We start from the raw sequence: 17,471 nt of genomic DNA on the forward strand, positions 1-17,471 counted from the left end.
ACCAGTTTTTCCATTCGTCTGTAAAGAATTCGCGTTAGTATTTTGCAGCTGTGACTTATTAAACTGATAGTTCGGTAATTTTCACATCTGTCAACACCTGCTTTCTATGGGATTGGAATTATTATATTCTTCTTGAAGTCTGTGGGTATTTCGCCTGTCTCATACATCTTGCTTACCAGATGGTATAGTTTTGTCAGGACTGGCTCTCCCAAGGCAGTCAGTAGCTCTAATGGAATGTTGTCTACTCCCAGGGCCTTATTTCGACTTGGGTATTTCAGTGCTCTGTCAAACTCTTCATGCAGTATCGTATCTCCCATTTCATCTTAATCTACATCCTCTTCCATTTCCATAATATTGTCCTGAAGTACATCGCCATTGTATAGAACCTCTATATACTCCTTCCACTTTTCTGCTTTCCCTTCTTTGCTTGGAACTGGGTTTCCATCTGAGCTCTTGATATTCATACAAGTGACTCTTTTCTCCAAAGGTCTCTTTAATTTTCCTGTAGGCAGTTTCTATCTTACCCCTAGTGAGATAAGCCTCTACATCCTTACATTTGTCCTCTATCCGTCCCTGCTTAGCCATTTTGCACTTCCTGTCAATCTCATTTTTGAGATATTTGTATTCCTTTTTGCCTGCTTCATTTACTGCATTTTTATATTTTCTCCTCTCATCAATTAAATTCAATATTTCTACTGTTACCCAAGGATTTCTACTAGCCCTCATCTTTTTACCTACTTGATCCTCTGCTGCCTTCACTACTTCATCCCTCAGAGCTACCCATTCTTCTTCTACTGTATTTCTTTCCCCCATTCCAGTCAATTGTTCCCTTATGCTCTCCCTGATACTCTGTACAACCTCTGGTTTAGTCAGTTTATCCAGGTCCCATCTCCTTAAATTCCCACCTTTTTGTAGTTTCTTCAGTTTTAATCTACAGTTCATAACCAATAGATTGTGGTCAGAGTCCACATCTGCCCCTGGAAATGTCTTACAATTTAAAACCTGGTTCGTAAATCTCTGTCTTACCATTATATAACCTATCTGATACCTTCTAGTATCTCCAGGATTCTTCCATGTATACAACCTTCTTTTATGATTCTTGAACCAAGTGTTAGCTATGACTAAGTTATGCTCTGTGCAAAATTCTACCAGACGGCTTCCTCTTTCATTTCTCTCACCCAATCCATATTCACCCACTATGTTTCCTTCTCTCCCTTTTCCTACTCTCGAATTCCAGTCACCCATCACTATTAAATTTTCGTCTCCCTTCACTATCTGAATAATTTCTTTTACCTCATCATACATTTCATCAATTTCTTCATCATCTGCAGAGCTAGTTGGCATATAAACTTGTACTACTGTAGTAGGCATGGGCTTCGTGTCTATCTTGGCCACAATAATGCGTTCACTATGCTGTTTGTAGTAGCTCACCCGCACTCCTATTTTTTATTCATTATTAAACCTACTCCTGCATTACCCCTATTTGATTTTGTATATATAACCCTGTATTCACCTGACCAAAAGTCTTGTTCCTCCTGCCACCGAACTTCACTAATTCCCACTATATCTAACTTCAACCTATCCATTTCCATTTTTAAATTTTCTAACCCACCTGCCAGATTAAGGGATCTGACATTCCACGCTCCGATCCGTAGAACGCCAGTTTTCTTTCTCCTGATAACGACGTCCTCTTGAGTAGTCCCCACCCGGAGATCCGAATGGGGGACTATTTTACCTCCGGAATATTTTACCGAAGAGGATGCCATCATCATTTAACCATACAGTAAAGCTGCATGCCCTCGGGAAAAATTACAGCTGTAGTTTCCCCTTGCTTTCAGCCTTTTGCAGTACCAGCACAGTAAGGCCGTTTTGGTTAGTGTTGCAAGGCCAGATCAGTCAAGCATCCAGACTACTGAAAAGGCTGCTGCCCCTCTTCAGGAACAACACGTTTGTCTGGCCTCTCAACAGATACCCCTCCGTTGTGGTTGCACCTACGGTACGGCTATCTGTATCGCTGAGGCACGCAAGCCTCCCCACCAAAGGCAAGGTCCATGGTTCATGGGGGTTAGGATCAAAACCATAATATACTCATTTCAGTTCGTAAATGCATAATAAACAGAAAAATAAAAATTACATTTTGCTGTTTGCAGATAAGTTGTAGATTGTGTAGCAGACTAACCAACAACATAAATACCCAATAGCTTGATGTAAGGTATGGAAACTAAGACATACATCCACTCTTTTACCAATTAAGCTATAACTAGAACTTTACACATAATGTAATGAAGAACATACAGTGTATCAGGTCGTTAACACATATCTGAACTGTGAACTGTAAGCAAATGGTGTATAATATTTTGCAACAATTATTCATTCATAAATGTAAATATTTTGTACCAAAAGTTTCTCTAAATATTTATATGTACCAACAATTTTACAGTAAGAAAATAAAATAACCCACTAAAGATAGCACAGATAGTGCTGAAACATGTCTGGGCCAAATGAAACTGAAAAGATGTCTTGCATAAGGTTGGATTCCTTGTCCTATTCTGGATATTATTAGCTGTGGTGAACAGGGAATCCTGGCACTGCCATGAGATGCTGCATACGAAATCTGAAGAAAGACTTGCTGTGCTCTGACAAATAATGCCTTGGTTGCAGAGAGGTCAGCACTTTGATCTCTAAGTGAGGATCCTAATATTGTAATCTTGCTGGCAGATAAAGGCAATGCAACCACATCCTCTCCAGACCAATGTACTCGAGCAAGATGAACCAGTTATTGGATGACACTACATACTGGACCAAAATACAACAGAGAACTTTAGAGCTTCCTCAGCACAGCATGATCTCTGATGATGTGCTAAAGAGACTTCATACATAAGCACCTGTTTCTTCCAGACTATATGGATTGCGGAATATTCGTAAGGATACTGCACTTCTTTGACCTATTGTTATTAATATTGAGCTGCCAAATGCAATCTGGCTAAAAATGTAGCAGCCCAATTGAGCCCTTTTGTGGGAAAATGTGAGCACCACATTCGAAACTCGCATTTTGTGTGTCGGCTCAAGAACTTGCTACTTCCACCATCAGATATTTTCATTAGTTTCGATATTGTTTCACTTTTCACTTTAGTGCCATTGCAGGTATCACTATTGCTGATTATGGAGAAGCTAAAAGGGGAATTTATTGATTTGTTTAAGCACATGCTCTCCTTGGCTTACTTTTTATTTAGTAATCAATATTTTGAACAGACTGACGACGTCACTTTGAACAGACTGACAATGTCACAATGGGCAGCCCATTCACACCCATTGTGGCCAATATTTCTATGGAAGATTTAAAGAAGACAGTACTCCAGTCAGTGGAGATGAAATCTATGTGCTTTCAGCGATATGTGGACGACACCTTTATTACCTGGCCCCAAGGTACTGCATCACTGGATTAACATTTACAACACCTAAATTCTCTTCATTTTAAGATCAAGTTTATGATAGAGATGCAGAAAAATAGCAGACTACTATTCCTGGGTGAGTTGGTGCAGAGAAAGTGGGATGACACCTTGGGTCACCCTGTGTACCGTAAACCTACACTTACTTTTCACACACACACACACACACACACACACACACACGCACAAAAGAGACTTATACTTACAGGCTATCAGCTGTCACATCCTGTACAACAAAGTGTGTGCTTAGAACATTGGTTCACAGAGGATAAGCCATATCAAATTCAGACAGCTTATCTGATGTGCTACATCACCTCTGTACCGATTTTTAGAGAATGGATATTCTGAACAGTAGAGTCACTGTACCTTATGCCTGGCGCATGTTAGACAAAGAGAGGGGCTGGGAGAAAGTGATGACATGTCGGGCAGATTTCTTCAAAAATTGAAAGATAACTGGAGAAGTTAAATGTACCTTTTGTCTGCCAACAAAACTCACAGCTCTTTTATTAGGCCTAGTGAAAGATGATCTTGGTTTAAAATGCCTTGTGTCTATACAAATCCTTGTAGCTGCAAGATGTCGTACAGTGGACAAACTTGTCACACTGCAGACATATGTGTTGAATATTGATGCTACACACATCTGGATCAACCAGAGAAATCTGCGTTAGTCTAGCAATACAGAACACACTATGGAATTGAAAAAAAAAAATTCTCTGGGAGAATGTTATTAAAACAGCAGCGGAAATACACAGTTCTACAAGTCTTCTGAACAGGGATGCAGGATACCAACTTAGCAAAGCATCGGATCCAGTGCTGGCCATGTGAAAATCACAGTGACCACAAAGAAGAACTGTTGATTGTACAAGCGATTACCTGCAGTGACAACATAGATATTCAGATGACAATGAAGAGGATGGGCATACACCAGCATAGAGACATATATCGGCAGGCGGCTCTTGACAGAGGGTGCTAGTTTGGCCAATGGCAGCACACAGTATTACTGACAGCCTATGTGTGTGTGTCGAAGCTGTTGGTTCATCATCTGACAGCTGGTGTAACTATCTCTCTCACTACTGTTCAAGATATCTCCACTACTGGTCACCAATTTTGGTACATTCTTCTCTGCCTGGCATAAATAAGCAGCTTTGGTCACAGCCTCGGCAGTGTGTGTGACACACCTGATTATGTTGGTCAATCATGTTGGTGAAACGTTCAGGAAATTTCAAAATGACATCTGACACCTGGGGAAGTCTCAACAAACGCAAGTGTTAATCTGTTCTCTGAAGGCCATGTGCTGATGTTACTGACTGCCATATTAGCCTATCATTATATTACAATTCCACATCTTTCAAAGAAACACTTTTGTCATCTGTAAAGAGAACAATTTGTGTGTGTCATCTGTCACAATTAGTACCAGATCTCAAAATCTGCCCTGATACCTCTTTGACAACTGGTCGCAAAGTTAAATTTTGTTCAGAGAGCTTTCTATTCCCTTGATGTAAAACATTATTTTAGCCCATCTGATGACATTCCTCAACATTTTGGAGTATTGTCTGCAATAAAATTCTGTTACCAGACTATCCATAATATTATGATACAGCTCCAGCTTTGTCCCACATAAAATTCTAATATGTTACTAATTTGTCACACTGTGTCCCAATTAGCTAGAACATCTATGAAGATTTTCCAAGAGCATGCTGCAGTTTCCCTAAGCTCTAACTGGAAAGTACGTAGTCTGTACCAGGTATTAAGATTCAAGTAAATCCATGAACATTCTTTTATGGAGAATCATTCAGAAAGTTTATATTAAAATCCCCACATAAAATCAACCAGATGTCTTTGTTAAGAACTGAGGCTAGCACAGCATCAAGCCTGGAGAGGAAAACCCTGTGATCTGAACTAGATCTGTTGAGGCCTATAACGAAGAGTATTCATGGGGAAAATTGACTCCCTCCAGCATAACCTTCAAACATTTTGTGTTTACAATGTTTTGATATGCCAACTCTCTTAAATACAATATATTTGGCATAAATGGTCATTCTTCCCTTCTGCAATGTACCCTTACATAGAAATCAGGTAAGGTGCACCCCCTCTCTCTCCCCCCAAAGGAAACTGTAGTATTTCTCTCTGGTACACTGCAAATATGCAGTTTACATATTGGATATGAAGAATCCATCTAATTTTATGGAACAATTTAACATCTTATGCAACACCAAAATCATAAAGGCACAAGAGAGAGAAGAGTAGTTGACCCTATTGTCCATCACAACTTGTTAAGTTCATTTGTAATAGATGTGAGGAAGACATAGATATAATAAAATATCCAAATTCACATTTGATTTCATACTTGCAGTCAGTATCATTTGGCAACCTTACACTACAGTAAACACTTTACATTAATAGTGCTCATTTAAGAATGCAAGAAGAATATACTTACCTAATATACCTCACTGCCAAGCCAAAGTCAGCAATCGCACACTCTCCATTCTTTTTGACAAGTATATTTTTACTCTTAATATCTCTGTGTGAAATTGCAGGTTTGCCTCTAGTTCCAAAAATTTCTGTATGCAAATGAGCTACACCACTTGCTGCTGATAATGCTAGAGTTAAGAGAGACGACGAGTCTAGCACGTGCGTTTGAAGATAGTCATGAAGAGACCCATTTTCATGGTAGTCTGTTATTAATAGCATTTGGGTCCAAGAGCCTGTACCTTTAATATCGGCAGCTATGAATCCTGGAAAAGAAACAATCAAGGTTGTAGTACTGATTCGTGTTACACATTACAATAAAAAAAAAGAACATTAAATATTATGCTACTAATAGACAAAATTAACAATAGTAACATACCACCAATGAACATAACTTGCACTTAGGTGACAGAAGTCATGAGATACTTCCTAGTATCATGACAGACCCCTACAGTGCAACAACCTGACGTTGCATGGCTCAACAGGTCGTTGGTAGCCCCATGCAGAAATACTGAGCCATGCTGCCTCTATAGCCATCCACAATTCTGAAAGTGTTGCTAGTGCAGGGTTTTGCGCACAAACTGACCTCTTGGTTCTGTCCCATAAATTTTCAATGGGAGTCATGTCGGGCGAGTGGGTGGTCAAATCATTTGCTCAAACTGTCCAGAATGTTCTTCAAACCAAACATGAAAAATTGTGGCCCAGTGATACATTGCACTGTCACCCGCAAAAACTCCATTGTTGTTTGGGAACTTGAAGTCCATGAATGGCCACGAATGGTCTTCAAGTAGCTGAACGTAACCATTTCTGGTCAATGATCACTTCAGTTTGAGCAGAAAACTGAATCAGTTCCATGTAAACATGGCCTACACTGTTTGAAACCAACAGCAGGTTGCACAATGCCTTGTGTACACCTTGGGTCCATGGCTTCGTGCGATCTGCACCACACACAACCCAATTATCAGCTCTTACCAACCGAAATCTGGACTCATCTGAGCAAGACACTGTTCACCAGTTGTCTAGAGTCCAACTGATATGGGCATGAGTCCAGGAGAGGCACTGCAGGTGATGTAGTGCAGTTAGCAAAGGCACTCGCATCATTCGCCTGTTGCCACAGCCCGTTAATATAATATCTTGCTGCACTCTCCAAATAGACATGTTCATCGTATTCATTTGTCGTAAGTCCCACACTGATTTCTGCGATTATTTCAGGCAGTGTTGTTTGACTGTTACCAATGACAACTCTATGCAAATGCCACTGATCTGTGTCCTTATGTGAATGCAGTTGGCCAATGCATTGTCTGTGGTATGAGGTAACGCCTGAAATTTGGTACATTGGGCACACTCAACACTGCAGATCTCTGAATGTTGGATTTGCTAACGACTTCTGAAATGGAATGTCCCATGCATCTAGCTTCAACTACCATTCTGCGTTCAAAGTCTGTTAATTTCTGCAGTGCAGCCAAAAATTACCCTGGAAACCTTTTCACACCAATCACATGAGTACAAATGACAGTTTCATCAATGCACTGCCTTTTTGTACCTTATGTACAGGGCTATTACAAACGATTGAAGCGATTTTATAAATTCACTGTAGCTCCATTCATTGACATATGGTCACGACACACTACAGATACGTAGAAAAACTCATAAAGTTTTGTTCGGCTGAAGCCGCACTTCAGGTTTCTGCCGCCAGAGTGCTCGAGAGCGCAGTGAGACAAAATGGTGACAGGAGCCGAGAAAGCGTATGTCATGCATGAAATGCACTCACATCAGTCAGTCATAACAGTGCAATGACACTTCAGGACGAAGTTCAACAAAGATCCACCAACTGCTAACTCCATTCGGCGATGGTATGCGCAGTTTAAAGCTTCTGGATGCCTCTGTAAGGGGAAATCAACGGGTCGGCCTGCAGTGAGCGAAGAAACGGTTGAACGCGTGCGGGCAAGTTTCACGCGTAGCCCGCGGAAGTCGACGAATAAAGCAAGCAGGGAGCTAAACGTACCACAGCCGACGGTTTGGAAAATCTTACGGAAAAGGCTAAAGCAGAAGCCTTACCCTTTACAATTGCTACAAGCCCTGAAACCCGATGACAAAGTCAAACGCTTTGAATTTTCGGCGCGGTTGCAACAGCTCATGGAAGAGGATGCATTCAGTGCGAAACTTGTTTTCACTGATGAAGCAACATTTTTTCTTAATGGTGAAGTGAACACACACAATGCGCGAATCTGGGTGGTAGAGAATCCTCACGCATTCGTGCAGCAAATTCACAATTCACCAAAAGTTAACGTATTTTGTGCAAACTCACGGTTTAAAGTTTACGGCCCCTTTTTCTTCTGCGAAAAAAACGTTACAGGACACGTGTATCTGGACATGCTGAAAAATTGGCTCATGCCACAACTGGAAACCGACAGCGCTGACTTCATCTTTCAACAGGATGGTGCTCCACCGCACTTCCATCATGATGTTCGGCATTTCTTAAACAGGAGATTGGAAAACCGATGGATCAATCGTGGTGGAGATCATGATCAGCAATTCATGTCATGGCCTCCACACTCTCCCGACTTAACCCCATGCGATTTCTTTCTGTGGGGTTATGTGAAAGATTCAGTGTTTAAACCTCCTCTACCAAGAAACGTGCCAGAACTGCGAGCTCGCATCAACGATGCTTTCGAACTCATTGATGGGGACATGCTGCGCCGAGTGTGGGAGGAACTTGATTATCGGCTTGATGTCTGCCGAATCACTAAAGGGGCACATATCGAACATTTGTGAATGCCTAAAAAAACTTTTTGAGTTTTTGAATGTGTGTGCAAAGCATTGTGAAAATATCTCAAATAATAAAGTTATTGTAGAGCTGTGAAATCGCTTCAATCATTTGTAATAACCCTGTACATGACACTACCACCACCTGTATATGTGCATTTCACTATCCCACGACTTTCGTCACTTCAGTGAATTTATATTGCAGAATAGGATTTTTCAAATAATTAAACTGGGGAAACATTTAGTATTAACAGCTACGAAGGAAGTGGTGCAGCAAGGCTTATGAAGTAGGCAAAACAAGCTTTAAGGCAGTGTCTTGAGATCTGTAGCCACAGCAACCACCCAGACCTCCATCTCCAAACGCCCCCCCCCCCCCCCCCTCCCCCAACAACACTCCCAACTTGGAGTATGCAGGCTGTTTCAAGCGGCCTGCTCTCCTATGGAATCATACATTTTGCACAGTGATTTTCTTTATTTTGTATTCCTTACAGTTGCGGGGTTGTTATTTTATCTGACATTACTATTGACTGTCAAAAGCAAGTTCAACAAATGTTATTCAGGGGAGAAAAGCAACATAGCTCTCTCAGCCTGGGTATTCTCATACAGGGTCAGCCAAGAGAATGGTTTGGGCGATATGGGCCTAAACTGCCAGCAAGTATTCTTGATAAAGGCCCCAGTCATTCTGTTATTATTGATAACATGTCTACTATGGCAAAAGCAAAACTAGCAGACAATTAGCTTTGGTGTCAAAACGTTGAAGTAAGTGATAAATTTAAATAGGTGGAGGTTATGGACCTAACATCTCTCCATAAGCCACAGTTGTCTACATACAAAATATGCAAGTTGACAAATACATAAAGGCATATAGTCATTGAGCAGTCACCTTGTCACTGCCATTCCAACCCAGAAGAATGGATATGGATCAAATTGAAGGTTACAATGCCAGCAATAATAATAATAATATAAAAAAAAGAAAAAACAACATCTACAGTATGGCACTCGGCAATGTAGCTATAATAAATCCACTTCTGAAAACTTGAACAAAGCAACCAACCTTACACAGCACATCACGGAAAAAGCTATGTAGAATGAAACTATTTTTAAAAATTTGTTATAAGAAATGACGTGACAATAAGTAATGGCAATGTTACTTCAAGCATTTCATACAATAAGAGGGGAGTGGGGGGGAGGGGGGGGGGGGGGAACACGCACACACACGGAACTTAACAGGAAGATAGGAGAATAGGGAAGCCTACAAGGCTGCAAAAAAGATGGCAAAAAGAGCAGTGGTAAAAGCAAAGGCTGAGGCAAAGGAAGACGCATATGAAAAGCTGGAAAGAAGACAGGATGGCAGGCAACTCCTCCAGATCGCTAAAGCAAGAGATAAGGTGACCAAGGACATATCAATAATGAATCAGGTGTAGTATTACATGACCTTGAGAAAACCCTGAATTGGTGGTGGGAATACTTTGAAGGGCAAATGATAATTAATTTAGACCCTCAGCTGCTGACAGGTGGTGTTGATATACCTCAATGGGGACAGCTGAAAATGTGCGCCCCAACTGGGACTCGAACCAAGGATTTGCTGCTTACATGGCAGACGCTCTATTCATCAGAGCCACCGAGGACACAGGTGAATAGCACAACTGCAGGGACTTATCCCTTGCCTCTTCCTGCGAGACCCACATTCCCAACTGTCCACAATCTACATACGTAATGTACCTAATAGATATTTGCCCATCCACTCATTGTGGACAGTTGGGAAGGTCTCACGGGAAGCGTGCAAGGGAGAAGTCCCTGCAGTCGCATTATTCATCTGTGTCCTCGGTGGCTCAGATGGATAGAGCATCTGCCATGTAAGCAGGAGATCCCGCGTTCGAGTCCCAGTCGGGGCACACATTTTCAGCTGTCTCCATCAGGGTATATCAACAATGCCTGTCTGCAGCTGAGGGTTTCAATTAATTATGATTTACTCTAGAGAAGCTGCGCAGTCATCAATGGTATTTGTTCTTTCGAGAACAGTTACTATCTTCATATATACTTTGAAGGGCTATTGAATGAGGAAAAGGTAAGAGAGAAGTATGACGATAGAGATATAAATGAAGGAATGACCCAAAGTATAAGTAGGGAAGAAGTCGAACACACAATGAAGAAAATGAAAAATGGGAAGGCCCTAGGGGCAGACCAAATCCCAACAGAAGCATGGAAAAGTCTTGGAGAATAGGGAACTGTTGTTCTCTGGCATCTAATGCAGAAGATCCGGAAAGGAGAAAGAAAGCTGCATGCATGGAAGAGCAGTGTACTGGTTCCCATATACAAGGGGAAAGGGGGTATCCAAAACTGTGGAAATTATAGAGGGATAAAACTGATGTCTCACACAATGAAGATCTGGGAAAGGGTAATTGAGAATAGGTTGTGTCTAGAAACTGAAGTATGTGAAGAACAGTTTAGGTTTATGCCGAGAAGAGGAACAACTGAAGTGATATTTGCACTAAGGCAACTGATGGCAAGGCACAGAGAAGTACAAGACGAACTGCATATGGCCTTTATCGACCTTAAGAAGGCATATGACAGAGCGCCGAGGCAAGAGATATAGAGATGTCTGAGAAGTAAATGCCTGCCACAAAAATATATCAATGTGGTAGAAGACATGTATGAAGGTGCAACGTCATAAGTCAGGAGCAGTGCAGGTGCAACAAAGGCATTTCCTGTGAGAGTAGGACTACACCAGGGATCTGCCCTCAGCCCATATCTCTTTGACCTTGTCATGGATGTACTAGTTAAAGATTTGAAAAAAGAGGCACCTTGGAGCATGATGTTTGCAGATGATGTTGTAATCTGTGAACCCACTCAGGAGGCACTTCAAGACAAGCTTGAACAGAGGAGAAAAGCTCTAGAGGAAAGGGAAATGAGAATTAGCAGGGTGAAAACAGAGTATATGTGTACAAAGGATGCCAAAGACCTATATATTAACCTGCAAGGAGAACAACTGATGCTGGTCAAGAAATTTAAATACCTAGGCTCTTACATGCAAAGTGATGGAGGACTGGAGGCCGAAATACAGCACAAGATAAACAGTGGATGGATGAACTGGAGGAAACAGCAGAGTACTGTGTGATAAAAAGGTTAGCCGCAGAATGAAAGGAAAGCTTTAAAAGTCTGTGGTGAGGCCTGCGATGCTGTATAGCGCAGAAACTTGGCCAATTACAAAAGCCCAAGAGAAAAGATGGAAGTGGCAGAAGTGAGAATGTTAAGGTGGATGAGTGGGGTGACGCAAAAGGATAGACTAAGGAATGAGTACATCAGGGGAACAGGGAAAGTGGGGCCCATAGGGAAGAAGATCCAAGAGAGTAGGCTAAGATGGTATGGACATGTGCAGAGAAGAGGGGGGTACTACGTTGGGAGAAGAATTGAAGACCTAGAAATTGAAGGACGAAGGAGAAGGGCAAGGTAGCAGGGGATCTACAGGAGCCAGGGTGGCTCAGAGAAGAAGCAGTCGATAGACATTTATGGAAGAGAAGGATCCAGCAAAGCAATGCCAACCCCACATGATGTGGGAAAAGGCTGATGGTGAGGATGGGAACTATGGGACTAAACAGCAAGGTTATTAGTCACGCGATTCCGAAGTCACACGCGGAAGAGAGGGGGTCCAGTAAAAGTGGACAGATCCAGTCAGAGGAGTCAAACTATAAAACAAGGAAGTTAAAAGACACACAGTACAAGGTAGAAAAGAGTAACCAAAATCTAAGAACTGGAAAAGCAGAGGAATAAGAGAGTGATCTTTGCATGGGGGAGTAATCATGGGTTCCAGACTGAGAAATCATGAAGAGAGACCTCAACCACAACCACCCTAAAAAAATAAAAACCACTTTCATGGAGGAAACTGAGGACCAGTTCAACCATCTGTGAATCATCTGCTAATATTAAAATTAAGGAATCTGGAAGACTATACTTAGTATGAAGAGTCAAAAGAAGGGGGCATTCCATCAATACATGTGATACTGTCAGTCTGGTTCCACAGCCACACAGTGTGGGTGGTTTGTTACCCAAGAGGAAACAATGAGTGAGCCTGGTCTGACCAATGCTTAGATGGCATAAGACAGTGGACTCCTTCAGAGGAGCGGAAGGAAGAGCGCCACAGTGCAGTACACTCCTTGATTGTGATGATTTTATTACTGAGAGCAGTAGTGCAACAGGAGTCATTCCACTTTTGGGCAAAGAGAGATTTGATGTAGATCCACATATCCACAGCTGGAATCATGAAAGGGAATGGAAGGTAAATATCTGCTTCAGTAGCCAACAGTCAGCCAGTTCATTCCCTGGGACGGCCACATGACTTGAGACCCAGAGAAAGACAACTGATAAGGTGGCACGGCCGTGGGCAGAGAGGAGGTCACGGATAGCAGAGACCAAAGGGTGACGACAGTACCATCGGTCGATAGCCTGCAGATTGCTCACTGAGTTGGTACATATTAAAACACTGTGGAGGGAAGCCTAAGTAATAAAAAGGATGGTCCTGTTAAAGGCCAGCAGCTCTGCTGTGAACACACAGCATGATCCCAGCAACAAACGGTGTTCTACGTCAGTAGGATATGTAAAAGCATATCCCACCTTTTCTATAGCAATAGAACCAATAGTGTAGTATTGGAACTCTGCAAGGATGAAACGTACAAGATGGCGGAGAACCATAGGGGTGACAGGGACCTTAGGACCATGGAATAGGTCAGTCCTAATTTGTGGTCTACGCAACATCCAAGTGCAGGTGTCAGAGGAAGTACATAGGGTGCATTCCAGTGACTGGAAATGGCGATCCCGACAAAGGGAAGTGAGACACATTCCAACCAGCAGTCTCACCGGTGGGCTGTTATCAGGAGGGAGACATCACTCATTTGCAAAAAGGACAGCATACATGGGATGGTCAGGGAATTGACAATTAGTGATTGCAAAAGAAATTAGGAGTTGGCTCCACTGTTTTTGTAGAGGGGGGAACGCCTGCTTCTGCGAGGAGACTGCAAACGGGACTACTGCGAAGGGCACCAATAGCTAGATGCACCCCACATTGGTGAACAGAATCAAGCATTTTCGGAGCAGAAGGAGCTGCTGAGCCATAAACCTGACTACAATAATCTAGTCTGGAAAAGACCAGAGCACGGTACAGATGGAGAGGAGTAGCACGGTCTGCACCCCAAGATGTGTGGTCCAGGAGGCTGAGACAATTAAGCTTTCTCATGCATGTAGACTTCTGGTGGCGAATAATGGGAAACCACATCAGCTTTTTATCAAAAAGTAAGGCCCAAGAAAGGAGACTGTGCTACAACATCTAGGAGCTGGTCACCTAAATAACACTGTGGACTGGGAAGTACTGCCGGTCGACGGCAAAAAGCATAACCCGCTTTTTTTGAGGGAGAAAATTGGAAGCATGGGAGACTGCCCATGCAGAGGTCTGTCACATGGCATCTTGAAGCCAGTGCTCAGCAGATGCTACTGATTGGGAACTGCACCAGATGCAAAAATCACTGACACACAACTCAGGGTAACCAAAGGCCTAACAGAGGTTACAAGCCCAACGACGGCTATGAGAAAGAGTGACACACTTAACACAGAACCCTATGGGATAATTCTCCTGAATCCAAGGGGTGCCGAGATGTGCCAACTCGAACCTGGATGAGCGGATAAAAATCTGAAGGTGGCCACAAAAGCGCCAGTCATGGAGATTAACTAAAATGTGATGGGACCAAGCCTTGTCGTATGCCTTATGTAGATCATCACTGGCAGGTGCCGGAGAGGGGGGGCAGGCTTCCAAAGGAGAGGGTTTGGGAACTAAAGGGGAACTGGAGAGGGGGACGGGGCTTGGGTAAGGAAAAGGTAGGAGGTGGACAAGATGTGGCAAAAGTTGAAGAAAGTGACTCCGGATGGAGGCTCTCATATTTGTGGCAAGCCTCAGCATAAGACAGGCAATCATATAACTTGTACTCTTGGCTCTTCTTTTGTCTCTTGTAAGCTGGGCAATATGGCAAGCAAGGAGAGTGCCAGTCATGACATTTGACACACAAAGTTGGTGGAACATAGTGGCTTCCCTCATGGAGTGGGTGTCCACAGGCACCACACACACAGAGGGGAAGCGGGAAGACATGCCCAAAATGCAAGCACCGACAGCACCTCAAGGGTGATGGGACATACGGCTTCACATCGAATCTGTAGCACTTAACCTAGACCTTCTCTGGGAGGGTATCCCCTAGAAAGCCAGAATGAAGGTGCCAGTATTGGTGTGATTGTCTTTACAACCCTTCTGCACAAGTTGAACAAAATTAATGATGTGTCGCTCAAGATTAGCCTGGAGTTCCTCATAAGTTTGCAGGATGACATCCCTATGAAAAATCACTCGCTCCCTGTACCATATTCAGTGACTGGTGAGTGATAATAGACACTGGGACATTGCCAAGATGATCACAAGCATGAAGAGTTGCAGGTTGGGCAGCAGAGGAAGCTTTGATCAGAAAGCCCAACTGCATCTTACTGAGACATTCCACTTCACCACACTTGTCCTCGATATTCTCCACAAAAGCCAATGGCTTTGTGGCAGTGAACGTGTCCCCATCTGTCCTAGTACAGACGTGGTAGTGGGAAAAGTGTTTATCCCCAGACTGCAAGCCTGGCCTTCCTGCCAAGGTGTAGCCAGGAAGGAAAGGCTGGGTCGTACGAAGCAGCATTCAATGATCCTTCGCTATACAAAGAGACAGCCACTTGAGTAAGGTCAGATTTTTGCAGCTTGATAAGCTTCATGTGCCAAGCACCCATCTTGATACCACCCACTCCAATCAGAGGCTCTCTCCATGGGTGCCATCCCGCAACAGCAAGGGCCGCCTGGCATGGCGGCCATTGCTGGGAGTTCTGATGCTACAGGAAGACAAGTAACTACTCCTTGGCATACATGGGGAGGGAACAACTAGGGTCTCCATAGTGTGATCCCTTTGTTGTCAGGGGGCTCAGCAAGACAGGTACATTAAAGCCCCACCACAAGGCTGGATACACATGCCAGTGACTTAGCAACCTAGCAGGATGGAGGGGGGGGGGGGGGGGTTTATGGTGGGGAAGGAAGGGGCAGAGGAATCCACACTTCAGATTTCAGATGCTAGGGAGGGAGTTCTTTCCTAAATGGTTCACATTAAAAAACAGAAAATTTTTATCAAAAAGTACAGAAAATCGAGAAGTAGTCAGAAAGAGAACTGAAATTCAGAAAGAAGAAACAAGATTTAGAGTTTTGCCGATTGCAAGAACAGTTGAACAGAATGCATAGTGTCTTGAAAAATAGATTGCAAGATGAATATCAATGAAAGCAAAACCAAATGTAAAGGAATGTAATCATATTAAATCAAGTGATGCTGAAGGAATTAGATTAGGGAGCGAGACACTAAAACAGGTAGCGAGTTTTGTTATTTGGGCAGCAAACTAAGTGTCAATTCCCAAAGTAGGGCGGATATAAAACGCAGACATAGCAATATATCAGGTGATAAGTCGCAACCTGGGGCCAAGGAATCATCAATCTGGTAATGGATGGAAGTGCAGAAGGTAAAAATTGTGGTGGGAGAACAAGGCTTCACTACAATAAGCAGTTCAAATAGATGTAAGTTTCAATAGTAGTGCAAAGATGAAGAGTATAGAATTGCATGGAGATCTGGATCAAATCATTCTTCAGGTTGAAGACTGCAACAACAACAACCACAACAACAACAACAAATTTACCGTGTAAATGCAGCATCTAAGCAAGCTATTTTTGACTTGTTTTAAGTTCAGTGGAGCAGCATAATAAATTATTATAGTATCAGCTAAGTTCTTGGAATGTGCGCAGTATCGGGTATTACAGTGTAACTTAATTCCTAGTAACAAAGATGATGTGACTTACCGAACGAAAGCGCTGGCAGGTCAATAGACACACAAACAAACACAAACATACACACAAAATTCTACCTTTCGCAACAAACGGTTGCTTCGTCAGGAAAGAGGGAAGGAGAGGGAAAGACCAAAGGAAGTGGGTTTTAAGGGAGAGGGTAAGGAGTCATTCCAATCCCGGGAGCGGGAAGACTTACCTTAGGGGGAAAAAAGGACGGGTATACACTCGCATACACACACACACACACACACACACACACACACACACACACACATATCCATCCACACATATACAGACACAAGCAGACATATTTAAAGGCGAAGAGTTTGGGCAGAGATGTCAGTCGAGGCAGAAGTGCAGAGGCAAATATGTTGTTGAATGACAGGTGAGGTATGAGTGGCGGCAACTTGAAATTAGCGGAGATTGAGGCCTGGTGGGTTACGGGAAGAGAGGATATATTGAAGAGCAAGTTTCCATCTCCGGAGTTCGGATAGGCTGGTGTTGGTGGGAAGTATCCAGATAACCCGGACGGCGTAACACTGTGCCAAGATGTGCTGGCCGTGCACCAAGGCATGTTTAGCCACAGGGTGATCCTCATTACCAACAAACACTGTCTGCCTGTGTCCATTCATGCGAATGGACAGTTTGTTGCTAGTCATTCCCACATAGAATGCATCACAGTGTAGGCAGGTCAGTTGGTAAATCACGTGGGTGCTTTCACATGTGGCTCTGCCTTTGATCGTGTACACCTTCCGGGTTACAGGACTGGAGTAGGTGGTGGTGGGAGGGTGCATGGTACAGGTTTTACGCCGGGGGCGGTTACAAGGATAGGAGCCAGAGGGTAGGGAAGGTGGTTTGGGGATTTCATAGGGATGAACTAACAGGTTATGAAGGTT

General features: G+C 43.0%; 1 protein-coding gene across 1 annotated transcript in view; it reads right to left on the reverse strand.

Moving 5' to 3' along the window:
• LOC126457052 (bone morphogenetic protein receptor type-1B) overlaps positions 1–17,471 on the reverse strand; it is a 181,189-nt gene that overhangs the window by 9,338 nt on the left and 154,380 nt on the right. Inside the window, exon 6 of the mRNA XM_050093041.1 lies at positions 5,887–6,184. Coding sequence (XP_049948998.1) covers positions 5,887–6,184 — 298 coding nt within the window. The remainder of the gene's footprint in view (positions 1–5,886; positions 6,185–17,471) is intronic.

Source organism: Schistocerca serialis, chromosome 2 (genome assembly GCF_023864345.2).
Source record: "Schistocerca serialis cubense isolate TAMUIC-IGC-003099 chromosome 2, iqSchSeri2.2, whole genome shotgun sequence".
Taxonomy (NCBI): domain Eukaryota; kingdom Metazoa; phylum Arthropoda; class Insecta; order Orthoptera; family Acrididae; genus Schistocerca; species Schistocerca serialis.